Consider the following 15,215-nt stretch of genomic DNA (forward strand, 5'->3'; position numbering starts at 1 on the left):
CCTACGACCAACCCTCGTACACTGACACACAGTCACTCTCTCTCTCTCTCTCACAAATCAACGTAAGCCTGGTCTGCTTGTAAGATTGAGCTCTCAAATTTGCGTATTTGGGTTAGTGTTTTTATTGCCTAGAGTTCATTTTTTTTTACCATATTTGGCATTAGTTTTACAGGGTTGGATTCTAGTGATGCTTGTAATTTGCAAAAGTTTGGTCTTGATATTTCATTGAAATTCATTAAATTTTGTAAATCCTGCCAATTTAAACAAAAAATAAAGAAAATGTAAATGGTTATGTTATAGCTGCTAACGGAATTTTGGGGCAGAAAAAGAAAAATGAAAGTTGTATTTTTCAATCAGTGAGGGCTAGTGGTGATTTGATTGACAGTGTTTTGGCAACCTTGGTAGAGACACAAAGTTGTTCCTGATCTTTCTATGGGCTGTAAAATGAGAGACAATTATAGATATTGCTGATTCTGGTTTTTACAGCTTTTTAGAGTAAGCTGGTATGCAATTCATGACATGAGACATAAGATATGATCTTGAGATTTTATACTTCTTGAAATGATTTTCATGCTAATTTTTAAGAAATTGGAAGGTTTTTCTTTGGTTGCATTCCCTATAAATTTCACTTGACACTGTTTTTTCCTGTCAACCTTGTGTGAACTATTTTCTTGTAATTTTTCAGTACTTGGGTAGTTGGTCACTGTTTTTGGGTCAGATTTTAACCAAAACATGGTCTGAAAATTTTTATTTTTCTGGAAATTGCCAATGTTCTTTGGGCCAAATGGCACCTCCAAAACCCATATACGTATGAGTAACTTACCAAGAAAAACAAATAGTAATAGAAAATAAAAAATAAGAAATAAAATCCTGGAAATTTTTATCTGGTTTTCACATTTCAAATTGAATTGGAATTTATTAAACTTGTCTTGAAGCTGGAAGTTCCTGAGCCTTTCCACTTCTCAGTATCAAATTAAAAAGGGAAAAAGAGAAAAGGGTCTAATTGCTTGTCCTTCTGCAGTTAGGAAAGCAGCACCTGGATCTGAATTTTTGTGGAATCAGTTATTCTGTAGAAGTTTTAAATGGGCACAAAAAGCTCATGCCAAAGGGGGTGTTTCAGAGGCATTCTCTCAATGTCACTGATATTCTGCATCCTGATGGTCAAAACTTGCTTGCCTTTCCTGTTCATCTACCAGATCATCCTGGGAGAATTCCCCATAAGGGGGAGCATGGTGGTGATCATGAGGTTTATAGCTAAATCCAAAACCTATTTAGTTTATATATTATTTTATTTTAGAATTACATTTATGATTTTGGATCCCATGCGAGTGGAGTGATGGAGTAAAAATCTAAATTTTGATATGCTTGGAATACATACAATTTAACTTTAATTTGTTTTCATGGTAGATTGGAAATGATGTTGCCACACAATACGTTCTGGGTTGGGATTGGATGGCTCCTAAAAGGTGACTATGTTTTTTACCTTTGATCGTGGTTAATTTTTTTCCATAATGATATTGTTATCTCTAGTTTCTTGTTGGAAAATGAGAGACAGTAGATGCGTATTGATAAGAAATTATTTGAAATTTCCTGTCAGAACCAAAATGAGACAGGTTTCTACAGATATTTGAAACACATTTTTAGTGAATAGTGTCAGTGTGATAAATCATTGAGAGATCAGTTATACAGTGGAGAATTATTTGGTTGAAAATGGGTCACAGCTATAAGAATAATTCTTATGTAGTTTTTTTTTTTTTTTGATAAGTAATGCAATTCTTATTGATATAAAAAATAGGGTTGCCCAAGTATACATGGAATATACAATAGGGGATTATACAATCAATTATACAAAGTACATGAGTCTATCAAATCAATTACAGAACATAAAGATAGACTAGGCAAAACTGACATCCAATCCAACAAAGTTCTAAAGATAATGAATTTTAAGGGACACAAAAGCTTGTTAACTGAGTTTGACCTGGAAGAACAAAATATAGACATACAATATACAGATAATGTTTTATCCTTCAAAATTCCAAGCTTTTTTTTCATTTCATAGATCCTTATATGAGTGGATATCAGCTTCAGGACAGTTTACCATTTCTAATTAGATGCTTGATCTTTGTAATTTTCATTAATAATTGTTGTTGTATGTCTTGCATACTTCCCTTGTAAATGGGTCGCACCTTTGCAATTTAATATATTATTTACTGAACAAAAGGGTTTTGAAGGGGAAAGTCATGTGATGCCGGAACTTCTATATGCATCCTCCCATGATAAAGAAGGGAAATTCCACGGACATTCACTTCTTATTGTGTCTTTTGCATTTAAGAATGTGTTTTTTTCTTATTGTAACCTATCCATATGTTCTCTTGACAGTTGAATGAACCATATATTCATAGAATATATCAAAGCAAAATAATTCTGTTTCTAAGTACTTGACATTTGTACAATTACAGGGATAGGAACACTGGCATATGGGATGAGGTGTCTGTATCAATAACTAGGGTGAGCTGTATTGCATAACTTCCTTCCATAACAATAGATATGTGATAAACCATCATGTTAATGATATTTGGAACTTTTAAATGAATGCACTAGTGTAAGATTAATGGTACCCTCATAAGCTGTCGATATGCATGGTTATGAAACATGTAGTATAGATTTCTTCTGTAGTTCCTTATAAACTTTTATTCGTAGTCATGCCATTCTCTCTGAATTAGAATTTCAATATTTAACGATGCTATTGTTTCGTTGGGAGAATTGTTCTATTTATTTTGTAATCATATAATTTTGATACTGATGCTTTATTATTTGATACAGCGAGTGAAAATTATTGATCCCCACTTGGTTTCATCATTTTTTGACGATTATAAGAGGGTGTATTTGCATGCTACAACAGAGTTAGAAAATAGAAGTGCCTGGGTTGCTGAGTGTTCTTTGAATATCCAAGTAACAATTGGAGTTGAGGGAAACATTTGTTTAGTACAGCATCTTCAGACTCAAAACTTGTCATTCCCTGCTGGATCACATATGCAATATACATTTCCTGAGGTTAGTGATAGCATTCATTCTTATGAGAATTTTGAGATGAATAGTCTTCTTTCGGTTTGCCTCTTTCTTAAGCAATTCAAAATTTAAGACACTCTTCTTTTGCTAAGAAGTTACCAACCATTAAGAGCAAACTTCATAGTATCTCTAGCACAATATTAAGCCTTTGCCCCCATTGGATTGCCCCCACATGGAAAATCTAAAAACAAGATTAGACTGGCTTGGAAATAAAGTTTAGGAACTAGGCTATGTGAGCTATCTACGTCCTTCTTCCCAATTGAGGTGAAGAAGACTTGCTCTAGCATCTTATGTGACCTTTAATATTTATCATAGAAGTCTGATTATTAATAACCCTGTCTCTTTTGGTGTTAATACATTCCTCCTAATGCTTCTGACACTTGGTATATATATATATATATAGAGAGAGAGAGAGAGAGAGAGAGAGAGAGAGAGGTGTTCAAGTTACACTTGGTGTAATTCCGCAAGAGTTACACCTTTTTATAGCAATTGATTTTCATAAGATCTAAGTGTGAAAAAGACACCACTTAACATGTCATTAATATAGAGTTATTAATTGCCACATTAGCTAACTTTCCTAAAAAGACCCACCCACATTCACTGTACCTAACACTTAATGTTTTTCCATTTAAAAAAAAACTTTTAATGAAGGAAAATGATATTTTCATAATATTGTTCATACTTCCATAACTATCTCTCACATATTGAATTTCTTGTAGATTTTGCGATTGAGGGAGGTTATTACTCAAATAATAAAAAGAAATTAGAAAATTAGTAATTATTTAGTAATCCATTAATGATGATCCCTCCCCCCACGGTCTCTGATCATAACATTACCAGTTAGTCAATCTCATTCTATGGAATTGTAACATGGGATCCTTACTAAGGCAGGGCACTTTTGCACATTTAATATTGCATGTCCATGTAGGAAATTGCGTAAAGAAATAAAAAGGCAATGAGAGAGAAATTTATCAAAATTAAACACAGAATCACATCATCAACAAAGTCTTGACCAAGTAACAATAATTAGCTACAGTTTTCAGTATCCAAAGAGGATGAAACACAACAAAATTAAATAGGGACACAAGTGCAACTCAGGTTGATTAAGGGTGTGTTTGGTTGGGATGAAAATAGGGAGGATGGAAAATAGGGAGAGGAAAATAGGGTGGAAAATGCTGTTTTCCACTGTTTGGTTGAGGAAGGAAAACAGGAGAGATAGAAAATAGGGGAGAAAGTTTTCCCTCCTGGGCCCACTTTTTTTATCCTCCCAAATTGGGAGGAAAATGAGGAGGAAAAAGTGATGAGAAATCCATTTTACACAAATACCCTCTCACCTACTCCTCACATATTATGTAACAAGGGTATAATAGTCAATTTATATAAATTACATTTTCCATTCTTCCCTTTTTCTCGCCAACCATTTATTTGGTGGAGATTACAAGCTCCTGGAGCCATACGGAATGAAGAAAATAACCCTCAAGATTACATCCAAGGTTTTCATCAAAGGGTTCACTTATAAAAGGGTTCACGTTGAGGAGCTGACATCTAAGCAAAAGCCGGGTCAATATGCGAGAACTGTTTGGGAGGGAGATAGAATCCTTATCCTTCAGTTGGGGTCCAATGCCCATGGCACCTTTTTTTTGTTCTCTGAATTAGACAAAGGCCGTTGGAGGGGATCTATTGTCATACCAGAAGGGAACTTGGGCAGTGGATGGAGGGGGTTTGGGATCCATTGTCAAAAATTGCCGAATCCCCGTGTCCGTGTCCGTGCATCATAGATGCATATTGATATGAACATTATTAGAAATTTTCTATCACAACCTAGCAGACAACCAAAAGGAGACAGGTAACTGCTTATGGTTGTTTGAAACAATTTTTTGTGTAAATAGTGTCAATGTGATAATTCACTGAGAGATTAGTAATACAATAGAGAATTTTTTGGTTGAAAATGGGTCACACATTTACGAATAATGCTTATGTAGTTTATGTTGCTCATGCATGGTAGTTCTGCATTTGAGAGAAAAGCAGGAAGTATGAGAACAAGTGTAAGGGTGTCTTGGTAAAAACAAATTGACCAATGCACTGGGCGAATTGCTGAAGGTATGTTTAGAGATTAGATGTGAACATGGATGGACTTAGAGGTCAGGAATTTTATGTTTTACTTTTACAATTCTAATGCAGAGCCATAAAAAACTAAATTGCTATTCATCTCTAAACTCACCAATTCTCACGTGCTCTCTCTTTCTCTCTGTTTCTTTTTGCTCTCTCTGATTTGTATTTGGATTCACCAAGCCATTTGCATGTATTATGTCCTTTTTCTTTTTTATAAACAATAAATTTGATGATGTCTGTGATTGTGACTGTGACTTTGCATGTCATAGAAGAAGATGGAGCAGCAGCATCTTCAACATTTTTGCGATTCAAAACATCCCTTGGTCTACTGTCAAGACTACAGAGGTGGAGATACTTGTTGTGGGTGCCAAGAACCAGTTTATGGTCCTAGTTACTGGTTTACAAGAGGTGGATGCCCGAAGTACACTCATCATAAATCATGTGCTGAACTACCCCTTGGGTAGCACCATCCCTTGCACCCATTACATCCTCTTATTCTCTTTCATGAAGCCAGAGATTATCTTGAGAAAGAATAGAGCAAATGTGGACTCTGCAAAAGAGATCTTGGGGAATACACTCATTGGTTTTCCAGTTGCGACTTCAACCTTCACATTGCATGCGCTTCTTTAGCGCCATCACCATGGAAGCTGAATTCCACCACCTCCCATGTGATGTGAAGGTCAAAGGCACAAAGGTAGCAAAGCGAATAAATTCAACAGCATTTCAGGTTATTACATAATTACGTGTTTATCAACTTATTTTATATCATTAGTTTTAGTTATGATTATTATTACTGTTACTGTTATTTCCCTGAAAGCTCAATTATGCACGATCAACAAGTTCCCTTCCTCTTATCATAGACGGTGAGGTTCTTTTCTTTTATCTTTTCTCAACACAAATTTTATGCATAACCTCGGTAAGAATATTGGTCTAGTATCCTAACTAAAGGTACAACATTTACTCTGTAAATGTTGATGTTAAGAGCATGGTGATTTGGGAGAAGTAATTGTTAATGACTTGGCTGGTTGAGTTATCTAGTATAATTAAATGCACTCCTAGATAATCTTTTAAAACCTTGTTTGACATTGAGACTACTTCAAATCTTGATTGATAAGTTCATGGCTTAGTTTGCAAAATGTTAGTCAGACATTTCCTGCTTTAAAGAATGTCAATTATATAGGACCTCTAAAATTCTGGGCCTCTGGTAATTGGATTTGTGAATTTTTTGTTTGATAACATCCATTATTTATTCCCTTGTTGATCATATTTGTAGAAATCTTTGTTCAATGATAGAGGTTGGCAAGTGTTGTGTCTATGGTATACACTCATAGTTATGTTATAGCTGTTGGGTGTACTTTTGGGACAGAAAAAGAAAATGGAAGTTGTATTTTTCAGCTATGGTGATTTAATTGACAGTGTTTTGGCTAACTTGGTGGGGAGCAAAGTTGTTCTTGATCCTTTCTTTAGGCTGCAAAACTTGGCAATTATGGATATTGCCGATTCTGGGAGAGACTTACACATTCTTACTTATCCAAAAAAAAATTACAAATTCTTGTTTTTTACAATTGACAGAGAAAGCTGGGATGCAATTCATCGACACAAAAATATGATTTTTAAGATTTTATGCTACTTGAAACAGTTTTCATGCCAAAATTTTAAGAAATTGTAAGATTTGCCATTCTTTGCGTTCCTATAAATATAAATTTAACTTGACTGGGCCTTTATCCAGTAAACCTTGTGTATTTACTATTTTCTTGTTGGGTAGTTGGTCACTGTTTTTGGTTTTGATTTTAACAAAGAGATTATCTGATAAATTTAATTTTTCTTGAAATTGTCAATGGCCTTTGGGCCAAATGGCACCTCCGACAATGATAGAAACTTTAACAACCATAAACCTTTACTAGTGAGGTTGAGGGTTCAAATCCCCTTGGGTGTGTGAGTAACTTACCGATAAAAAAAAAAAAAATTTAGACTATGGAAATTGTTATATGATTTTGACATTTTAAATTGAGTTGGAATTTATCAAACTATAAGTCTTTCTACTTTTCAATCTCGAATTTGATTCTCCCTCACCCCCTCCCTCCCCCGACCCCATAAAAAAAAAAAAAACAAAAATAATTAAATAGAAAAGGGATGCTAGATGCATATTGATATGAACATTTTTAGAAATTTTCTGTAACAACCTAGCAAACAATCAAAATGAGACAGGTAAATGCTTAAGGGTGTTTAAAACAATTTTTTTGTGTAAACAGTGCCAGTTCTTATGTAGTTTATGCTGCTCATTCATGGCAGTTCTGAGTGTAAGGGTATCTTGGTAAAAATAAAAAATAAAAAACTTGACCAATGCACTGGGTGAACTGCTGACGGTATGTTTAGAGTCTTGAAGAATAGATGCGAACGTGGATGGACTTATTGGTTAGGAATTTTATGTTTATTTGGTGCGCATAAGGGAGACAAAAGACTACCAATCAAAAAAGCATAAGGGAGACAAAAGACTGAAAGAGTGTTAACTTAACTAAGTTTAGCCTTGAAGAACAAAATATAAACACGAAATCCATAGAGGATTCTTCAAATATAGCCAAATTATCTCTGGTGTACTTCCCATGTACATGGGTTGTCTGCCCATGCCCTTTAATGAATTGTTTACTAATTCAAAAAAGGTTTTCAAAGAGAGAATCACATGATTCCAGAACTTCTATATGTATCCTACAATTCCCACCCATGATAAAGGAGAAGAAATTCCACGGATCTTGTTATTTTTTTTAGTTTTAAGAATGTATTTTCGTCCTATTTTAACCTGTCCATATGGTGTCCTGCCAGTTGAGTGGAGCTATATATTTATAGAACATATCAAAGCAAAATAAATCTATTTTTAAGGTACTTGACCTTTGTTTTATTACGAGGATAGGAAAATTGAGCATATCAGATGAGGTGTCTGTATCAATAATTGGGTTGAGTTGTGTTCCAAATGCATAACTTCCTTCCATAACAGTAGATATATGATTAACTATCATGTTAATGATTTTTAGAACTTCATCTTGTCATACAAGTTAGTTAATCTTTCAGTACAATTATTATTAGTAGTACTAGACTAGTAGTAATAGTAGTAGCAGTACCCTCTTAACTTGAAGATATGCATGCTTGTGAAAATTGTAGTGTAGATCTCTTCCTTTTTTCATGGGGTTCTTTATAACATTTATTCTTGGTCATGCAATTCTTTAGTATTTAAAATTTCAATATTCAATGGTGTTTTTGTTCCCTCAGGAGAATTATTCTATGCTTGTACGTTGTAATCAGATTATTTAGATACTGATGCTTTACTATTTGCTACAGCTATTGAAAATAATTGCCTAGGTTGCTGAGTATTCTTTGATTATCCAAGTAACAATGGGAACCAGAGGGAAACATTTGTTTAGTAGAATATCTTCACTCTTCAGATTCAACATTTGTTGATCCCTGCTGGATCTTGAGTGCAATATACATTTCCTGAGGTCATTGATAGCATCCATTATTATGGCAAGCATATGATAGGAATTATTTTCTATAACCTGAGAGGGGGAAAATTTGTAAGCAATTCTATAATGGTAAAATTTCTGGATATAACCTTTAATGGTTTGTTACATATGTAATTCAGCATTTCTTCTATTGTTCCAAACCAATCTAAGTGTTGATTGCTAGATTTATTTTATTTTTCTCTTTCCATTTGACAGTTATCATTTAAATTATTTTTCCAATCAAAATGTGATTTTTTTTCCTCTCTCACTCATATATGTATGTAATTTTCGAATCATCTGCAAGGTGTCCATATTCATGTGTAAAAAGGGCCCCTCATGCCTTCTCATTTGAAAAAAGGCACAAGGTGCCAGTTTGGCTTTCTATTCATTTAAAAAAAAAAAAAAAAGTTTCCAGTTTGTTAGTTCCAATAGTATTATAACAACTATTAACATGAATTTGATCCAATGATATTAATTAAATTTCAGTTTTAAAACATCTGTGCATATGATTAGGCCATGGTGAAGACAACTAAGCTCAGTAGGTGCCCAAAAAGTTGTATCCATTACATTACGCCTTCACGGAGAATTATCTTAGAGGAGCTACTAGACAGGTAGATAGTCATATCTCTTACCTTCCTGGAAATCATTGTTGATTGTTGTAGGTGCAAAATTGATACAAATGAATTGTATAGAATCGCTTCCCTGTAGCCACACTTGTGAAAGAAATGGAGCTAGCATGTTCTTGACTTAGCTTGATTAGTATATAACTTGCATTCTCATGCTCCATATCTATTACAGCCAAAAGACCAGGATAAACATGCTCTGGTTTGTGTTATGAATAAACTTGATGTGATCACGTATCACTGACACATATACTGTCTTACAATTTTGGGATATATCTTATAGCTTCTAACTATGATTCTATTTCTCGTTTATTTGATATCTTAGTATCTTAAGCACGCCCCGAGGTAGAATTGCTTTATTCTCTTATAGTTAGAGCCAAGCTTGAGAACAATTGATACCAAAAGCTAAAGAAGCAACCCAAAACTTCAACCCAATATGTTGATTGGTTTTAGCATTTGGATGGTGATGTTTGTATGCTGCTTCAAACTCATGTGGCCAATCTCACCATAATTATTAGAGAGATGCCTCCAATCATCTATGTGAATATTGAATGTTGGTGATGTCAATTTAACTCATCATCAATCTAACTTGCTGCTTGGAGGTGCCTTCTTGTAAAGTGCATGCACATTGAAAAACAATGCTGGGAAATAATTATTCTGCTAAGGAGATGTGTAAAATCCTTTTTCTTCCCCCCACTCCCCGCCCCCCAGGCATGCAAGGAGGGGGGACAAGGGGTTTATTGGATTTATGTCAATGGCATGTGTATGTAGTTAGAAGTTTACATTTCAATTTTTTTTTTTTTTTTTTTTTTTTTTTTACAAAATCTATCATATTTTTCTGAAGGAAGTTCAGGAAGTAAAAATTGATGTGATATCAATTGATGGTGCTCTTATGCTCCACGAAATTGTTCTTTGCTTGCTAAACCTACCTTAATTAAGCTTCTAGTTGGTCAGCTCCTCATCTGCTACAGGAAGGGTAACACTAATTTGTTTCTATGAGTGAAGTTCTTGTGGTTCCACCACCACATTCAGCACCATTTATGCAGGACAAATAAAATTAACAAGAAAAGTAAAGATAAACCCTAACTTAGGGGTTGTTTGGAATCAGCACAAAGCAAAACTTAGGCATCAACACCTAAGGTGTTAGGAATCAACACCCAACTATTGGACAATCTCCAATTAGAATATCATTAATCAATCCATTGTCTCCTATCAAATCAATATATATAAAAGCAGAGACCTCATATGGAAAAGCATGAGGTTTTGCCAGGTGGCACATTTGTTGAGCTTCTCTCATTTAGGCTTTCACCTCATCAAAGTTTACATTTATATAGAACTTTTAATTCATTGAATTTGTTAATAAAGTGAATACACATTAATTATCTGTAAGTATGCACTAATTATATATATAAGAATTTCATATGGTTTTTTTTTTTGGAAAAAAAAAATTATATATATATATATAAGAAAAAAAAAACATCACATGAGAGGCTATGCGATTCAATCATTTGGCAATTTGTAAGAGTAATTTTTCATTTAACTTTACACCTCAACTTCTTTACATATTTAGATTATAATAAAATTCTATTAATAAGATATCACTATTTTCACTGAGTGTTTAACTTACCACTATCATACTTCAATAACATAAAACGTGACATCATAAATTTTAGATGATATTTTCGTAAGCCAACTAAACATTTACATTTTTCTCAACAAAAAAAAAAAAAAAAAACTAAACATTTACATGAAATTACAAATTTTTTATGCTAACTCCAAGCCAATGTAGAAACAAAAATTATGATTAAAATTTCAACAAAAAATAAATGATTAAAAAAACAACCAACTTATTACACCACATTTTTTTTTTTTGAAAAGATATTATACCACATAATAACTAATTTCTAATTTATGTAACTTTTTCTCTATAGTTTAAATTCTTCATCTCCTTAATTTTGTATTACATCATTAATTCAACAAAAATCTTTTCATGTTATTGCAACATTACTTCATGTTATTACTTTAAATATTTTGGATATTCTATGTAATTTTTTCACATAATAGCTTAAAGCATTATTCGCGCATTGCGCGGGACCATTGCTAGTATAAGTAAAGCAGGCTCTTATATAGACTTAGAGCTTCTAGGAAATAAAGAGATAAAAGATAACAACTAACAAAAACTAATCCTAACTGAACTCAGAATACTAATCCTATCTAATCTCAAATCTAATCTCTATCTGAATAAAAGTTTACAAATTATCCAACGTCCTATGAAATAAATACAAAATCTGAAAATATAATTTCTAAAATAAATTTTGTTTTGCTCCTGCATTATACTCCCTTGGTTGGAGAAAACTCAACCTTGAGTTTTTAAGATTTGAAGGATGAAAAAATCCAGTACATGACACTTGCTGCAGTTGAGGAATTGTCTATGGGAGTTTTGATAATAGATAAACCTTGTATTCCACCTTATGAAACTCTTCTAGAATCAGAAACCCAACGTGTGGAATTGGAGTGTCAACCTTTTTGACTTCATCAAACCATAGATCTTCATGCACCATGGATGATTCTTCAAGTAGAGAGGCTTCTACTTCTTTGTCAAAACCAGGGTCTGGTAGTACTTGATCTCCCTTCATTACCAAGATTCAATTACCAACATCGTCTTCTATGTGGGAACTAGTAATCTCATTGTGATCTGTCATTTTTTACACCTCTAGTCAATGTTGTCTTCATGTATAATGTTTTAGTGCCTTTAGTTTCTTAAATAAACAAGGTCACGCTAAAAATATGCTTAAAATCATTTGAAGATACTAATAAAGGCCCTTTACCCCCTAATTATACCCTGTTAGTTTAATGAAGCATAGTTATGGAACTCCATACATTCTTCATGTACTCCATAAAGTTTGTTATGCAGATCTTACATATTAAGTAAGAACAAGGTTTTTAGACCCGGACCGGACCGAGAGGTCGGACCGTGAAAAGCGGGAATCGGATGAAAAACTGGTTTTTTAAGCATAGAGAACCGGCCATATGTGGCAATTCCGTGAACCTCTAAAACCGGGATTGAACCCCTAAAACCGTGCTGTCCAACCCCTTAGCAAATTTTTTTTTTTAAATAAAAACAACTTAACACAATTTTATTCTACTTAATTAAATTATCCATCTCTTACAAGGAATAAAATAAAATTATAATTAAAATCCTTCAAAGATATTCAACTTTACTTCAAAAATTAATCATAAATTTTAATGTTTTCATAGTTATTATTTTATTTTATTAACTTTCTTATTTAATTATTAAATATATGCTTGAAAATCATTAAATTTTCCTCACATATATGGATATATTAGTCAATTTTGCTAGTTTTATAAATTTAATATCTATATTTAGGCATTAATTATGACATTATCACGGTTCGACCCCAGTTCGACCTCTGTTCAACCTCAAAAACTTTGAACCTCTCTCTTTTATGGTTCAATGAACGGTTTAAGTCTGAAAACCTTGAGCAAGAATGAATTTGCCATAAGAAATATGCACAATCACAATCATAATATGTTATATAAAGAAACACTCTTTGCCAAGTTCACAACTTTACACATCAAACACACCGAAGAAAATAGGAAAATTTGTATAAATGGCAAGCACCTTGAGCATTCAGCTCACTGAAATAACAAGCAATCCAAAGAACAAAGCCACCAGGTAGTTACTCGTACTTATATTAGCAATCAAAGACGCTGCACCGGAAAAGCTTCCTGTTGATGTGTTAGTGCTCAAAACAACCACCATCCAATTTTCCTCAGAGCCAATCCCGGCCCCGGTGTAGCTGGAATCATTAAGATATTTTGCATATTGAGAATTTGTATAATTAGAAAGGACCGCAGTTGGGTCTAATTTGGGCACACAAACAGGCAGTATGACCCCATCAAGTGTGTTGTTGCCATTTATGTCGCACTTATCCAGGAGCTTGTCAAAGTCAGTGAAATTAGGCTTGTTGCCTGGAGCAGAGCTGTAGTCGAAGGCATTTTCACAAGACATGGCATCTAATTTGTCTGCAATTTTTTCAGCAAGGCAAGCTGCATTGCTGTTCTCTGTGAAGTTGGGGAGATTTGACGATGACCTGTAACCATTGAGTCCTTCGAAGAGATCGTCTTCTTCATCTGTAGATGTAAAAATTGCATTGGTTAGCACTAAAAAAATGAAGAATAAGAAGGTAATGCAGCAAGGATGACCTATTTTAGTAGTAATTTTCTCTATGTTCTAAAACTATCTACCAATGTTGATTGATAATTTTATACTTTGCAAGGAGTGGGGTAGGGATTAACCAAAACAGGGAAAACAAAATCACTCTAGTATATAACTTATTGGATTTGCATTCAAGTTTTATAATGTGCCATTTATCTTAAAATAAGATGCTAAAGTAAAGCTATAAAGAAAATAAAAAGAAAAGGAGGAAAAGCAAAAGCTATTCTGCTGTGTTTTCCTGAAAGTACCAAATACTTTTGTAAAGCCAGCTACAAATATCATCAACAAATAAAAATGGTCACATTGTTCCATTTTTCTTCTGCAGGCTACACTATTCTACATCAAAATGCTTTAAGCACTGTTCAATTCACTTTATCATAGTACCTTCATGATTTTACAAAAGGTGGCCGCCTGATGGTTTTTAGATTATGTTCACAGATAATTGGTTTAGTAACTTAATCAAATTATATAAGAATTGTATCTTAAGTCTTTATATATGGTCCACTGATTCGAATTGAGCAAATGGATGTTCCAAAATTTTGTTTCTCATACCACTGAAACTGAAAATCAAATTGAATTTTCAATTTTGTGCTTCAAGACTTCAAGTCACAATTAACATGCCTAAAAACACAAAGATTCACAATGGTAATGACAAACCATTAAGATCAAACAACAGTTATTACAACACACCTACCGTTAGGAACGCACAACAGTAACTACAAGGCCTAGTTCATTACAGGTGAAAAACTGAGAATGGGGACACATGCATTCAAAGTTTTACAATTATACATGGGACCCGTACAAAAACACTCAGGTAGCACATCTGGAACGCAAAAGTTGATGATAATACTAACTATGTGAGCAGTAACAGTTCAATATAATATTTGTAAACAATTAAACTCCAAAAAATCAAATTCACGCTATAAAATAAATAAAAAAAATCATATTCACAATGTCACATTTACATGCACACATAAAGCAAAATCCATGGATGATATCTCCTACTTTGGAGCAAAACTCACTTATTCACATGTGTGTGCACGCACACACACAAAAGTGAAATAGAGTGTGTACCATTATTGTGATACATTGGTTTGCAGCGCACACCATGAAGAACAAGCATAAAGAATAGGAGGAGGCTAAGTTTAAGGAAAGCCATGGTTTCAGAGTCAAGAGTTGTGTCTTGTGAATTGTGATGACTGATGAGCAATATATATGAATACAAAAGAGAATAAAGAAAACAAGAGCTTGTAGCTTTTCTTTGCGTTATTTTTCCTTGGAATCTCTGCCTTTTGTAAGTTGCCGTGCATGCCAAGGTACTCTAGGTGCCATCTCTTTGTTTCTTGTACCATTAATAAGTGAAGTGTGACTTTTACAGCAACTGTTTTTAACTTAAGAACTTTATATTGCCGCCTTTATAGATATCTTTGATAATGTTGCTTACAATTACATTATGGGTCATGTTAAGGGATACTCTTAGGACAATTGTTAATAAACTATAATAGGAAAGTTTTGACACTATTTTCATGGAAAATATAAAAAGCTGTCAACAATATTTATTGTTTTATCATTCTCCCAATAAAATGTTTCTAAAAATAGTTCCTAAACCAATATCCATAGTGTAGGAAGATATCCATCTAAACGCAAAAATTATCGCTTTGAAAATTCAAATCGTCA

At 33.5% G+C, this 15,215-nt stretch overlaps 2 protein-coding genes across 6 annotated transcripts; one reads left to right on the forward strand and one right to left on the reverse strand.

Annotated features, from left to right (window-relative positions):
* Positions 1 to 10,085, forward strand: LOC142627205 (mannosylglycoprotein endo-beta-mannosidase-like). Of its 5 annotated transcripts, none has more exons than XR_012842784.1 (7): positions 1 to 111; positions 1,022 to 1,246; positions 1,408 to 1,466; positions 2,460 to 2,508; positions 2,824 to 3,054; positions 5,451 to 5,875; positions 8,515 to 10,085. XR_012842784.1 is itself a non-coding variant. In XM_075801013.1 (6 exons), exons 2-6 carry the CDS (start codon positions 1,100 to 1,102, stop codon positions 5,643 to 5,645), a joined length of 681 nt encoding a protein of 226 aa, XP_075657128.1. In that variant the 5' UTR covers positions 1 to 111; positions 1,022 to 1,099; the 3' UTR covers positions 5,646 to 6,033. The 5 variants fall into 5 exon arrangements, 3 of the variants coding, with proteins under 3 accessions (XP_075657128.1, XP_075657129.1, XP_075657130.1); XR_012842783.1 differs by having other exon boundaries at positions 5,451 to 5,908; positions 8,515 to 10,084; XM_075801013.1 differs by lacking the exon at positions 8,515 to 10,085 and having other exon boundaries at positions 5,451 to 6,033.
* A 2,743-nt stretch (positions 10,086 to 12,828) lies between these two features.
* LOC142629489 (putative GPI-anchored protein At5g19250) lies at positions 12,829 to 14,741 on the reverse strand. The gene is made up of 2 exons (XM_075803488.1): positions 14,613 to 14,741; positions 12,829 to 13,453 (listed from the first exon to the last, which is right to left on the reverse strand). The coding sequence occupies exons 1-2, from the start codon at positions 14,695 to 14,697 to the stop codon at positions 12,951 to 12,953; spliced, it is 588 nt and encodes a 195-aa protein (XP_075659603.1). The 5' UTR covers positions 14,698 to 14,741; the 3' UTR covers positions 12,829 to 12,950.
* Positions 14,742 to 15,215: the final 474 nt, after the last annotated feature.

Source organism: Castanea sativa, chromosome 3 (assembly GCF_040712315.1).
Source record: "Castanea sativa cultivar Marrone di Chiusa Pesio chromosome 3, ASM4071231v1".
Lineage (NCBI taxonomy): Eukaryota > Viridiplantae > Streptophyta > Magnoliopsida > Fagales > Fagaceae > Castanea > Castanea sativa.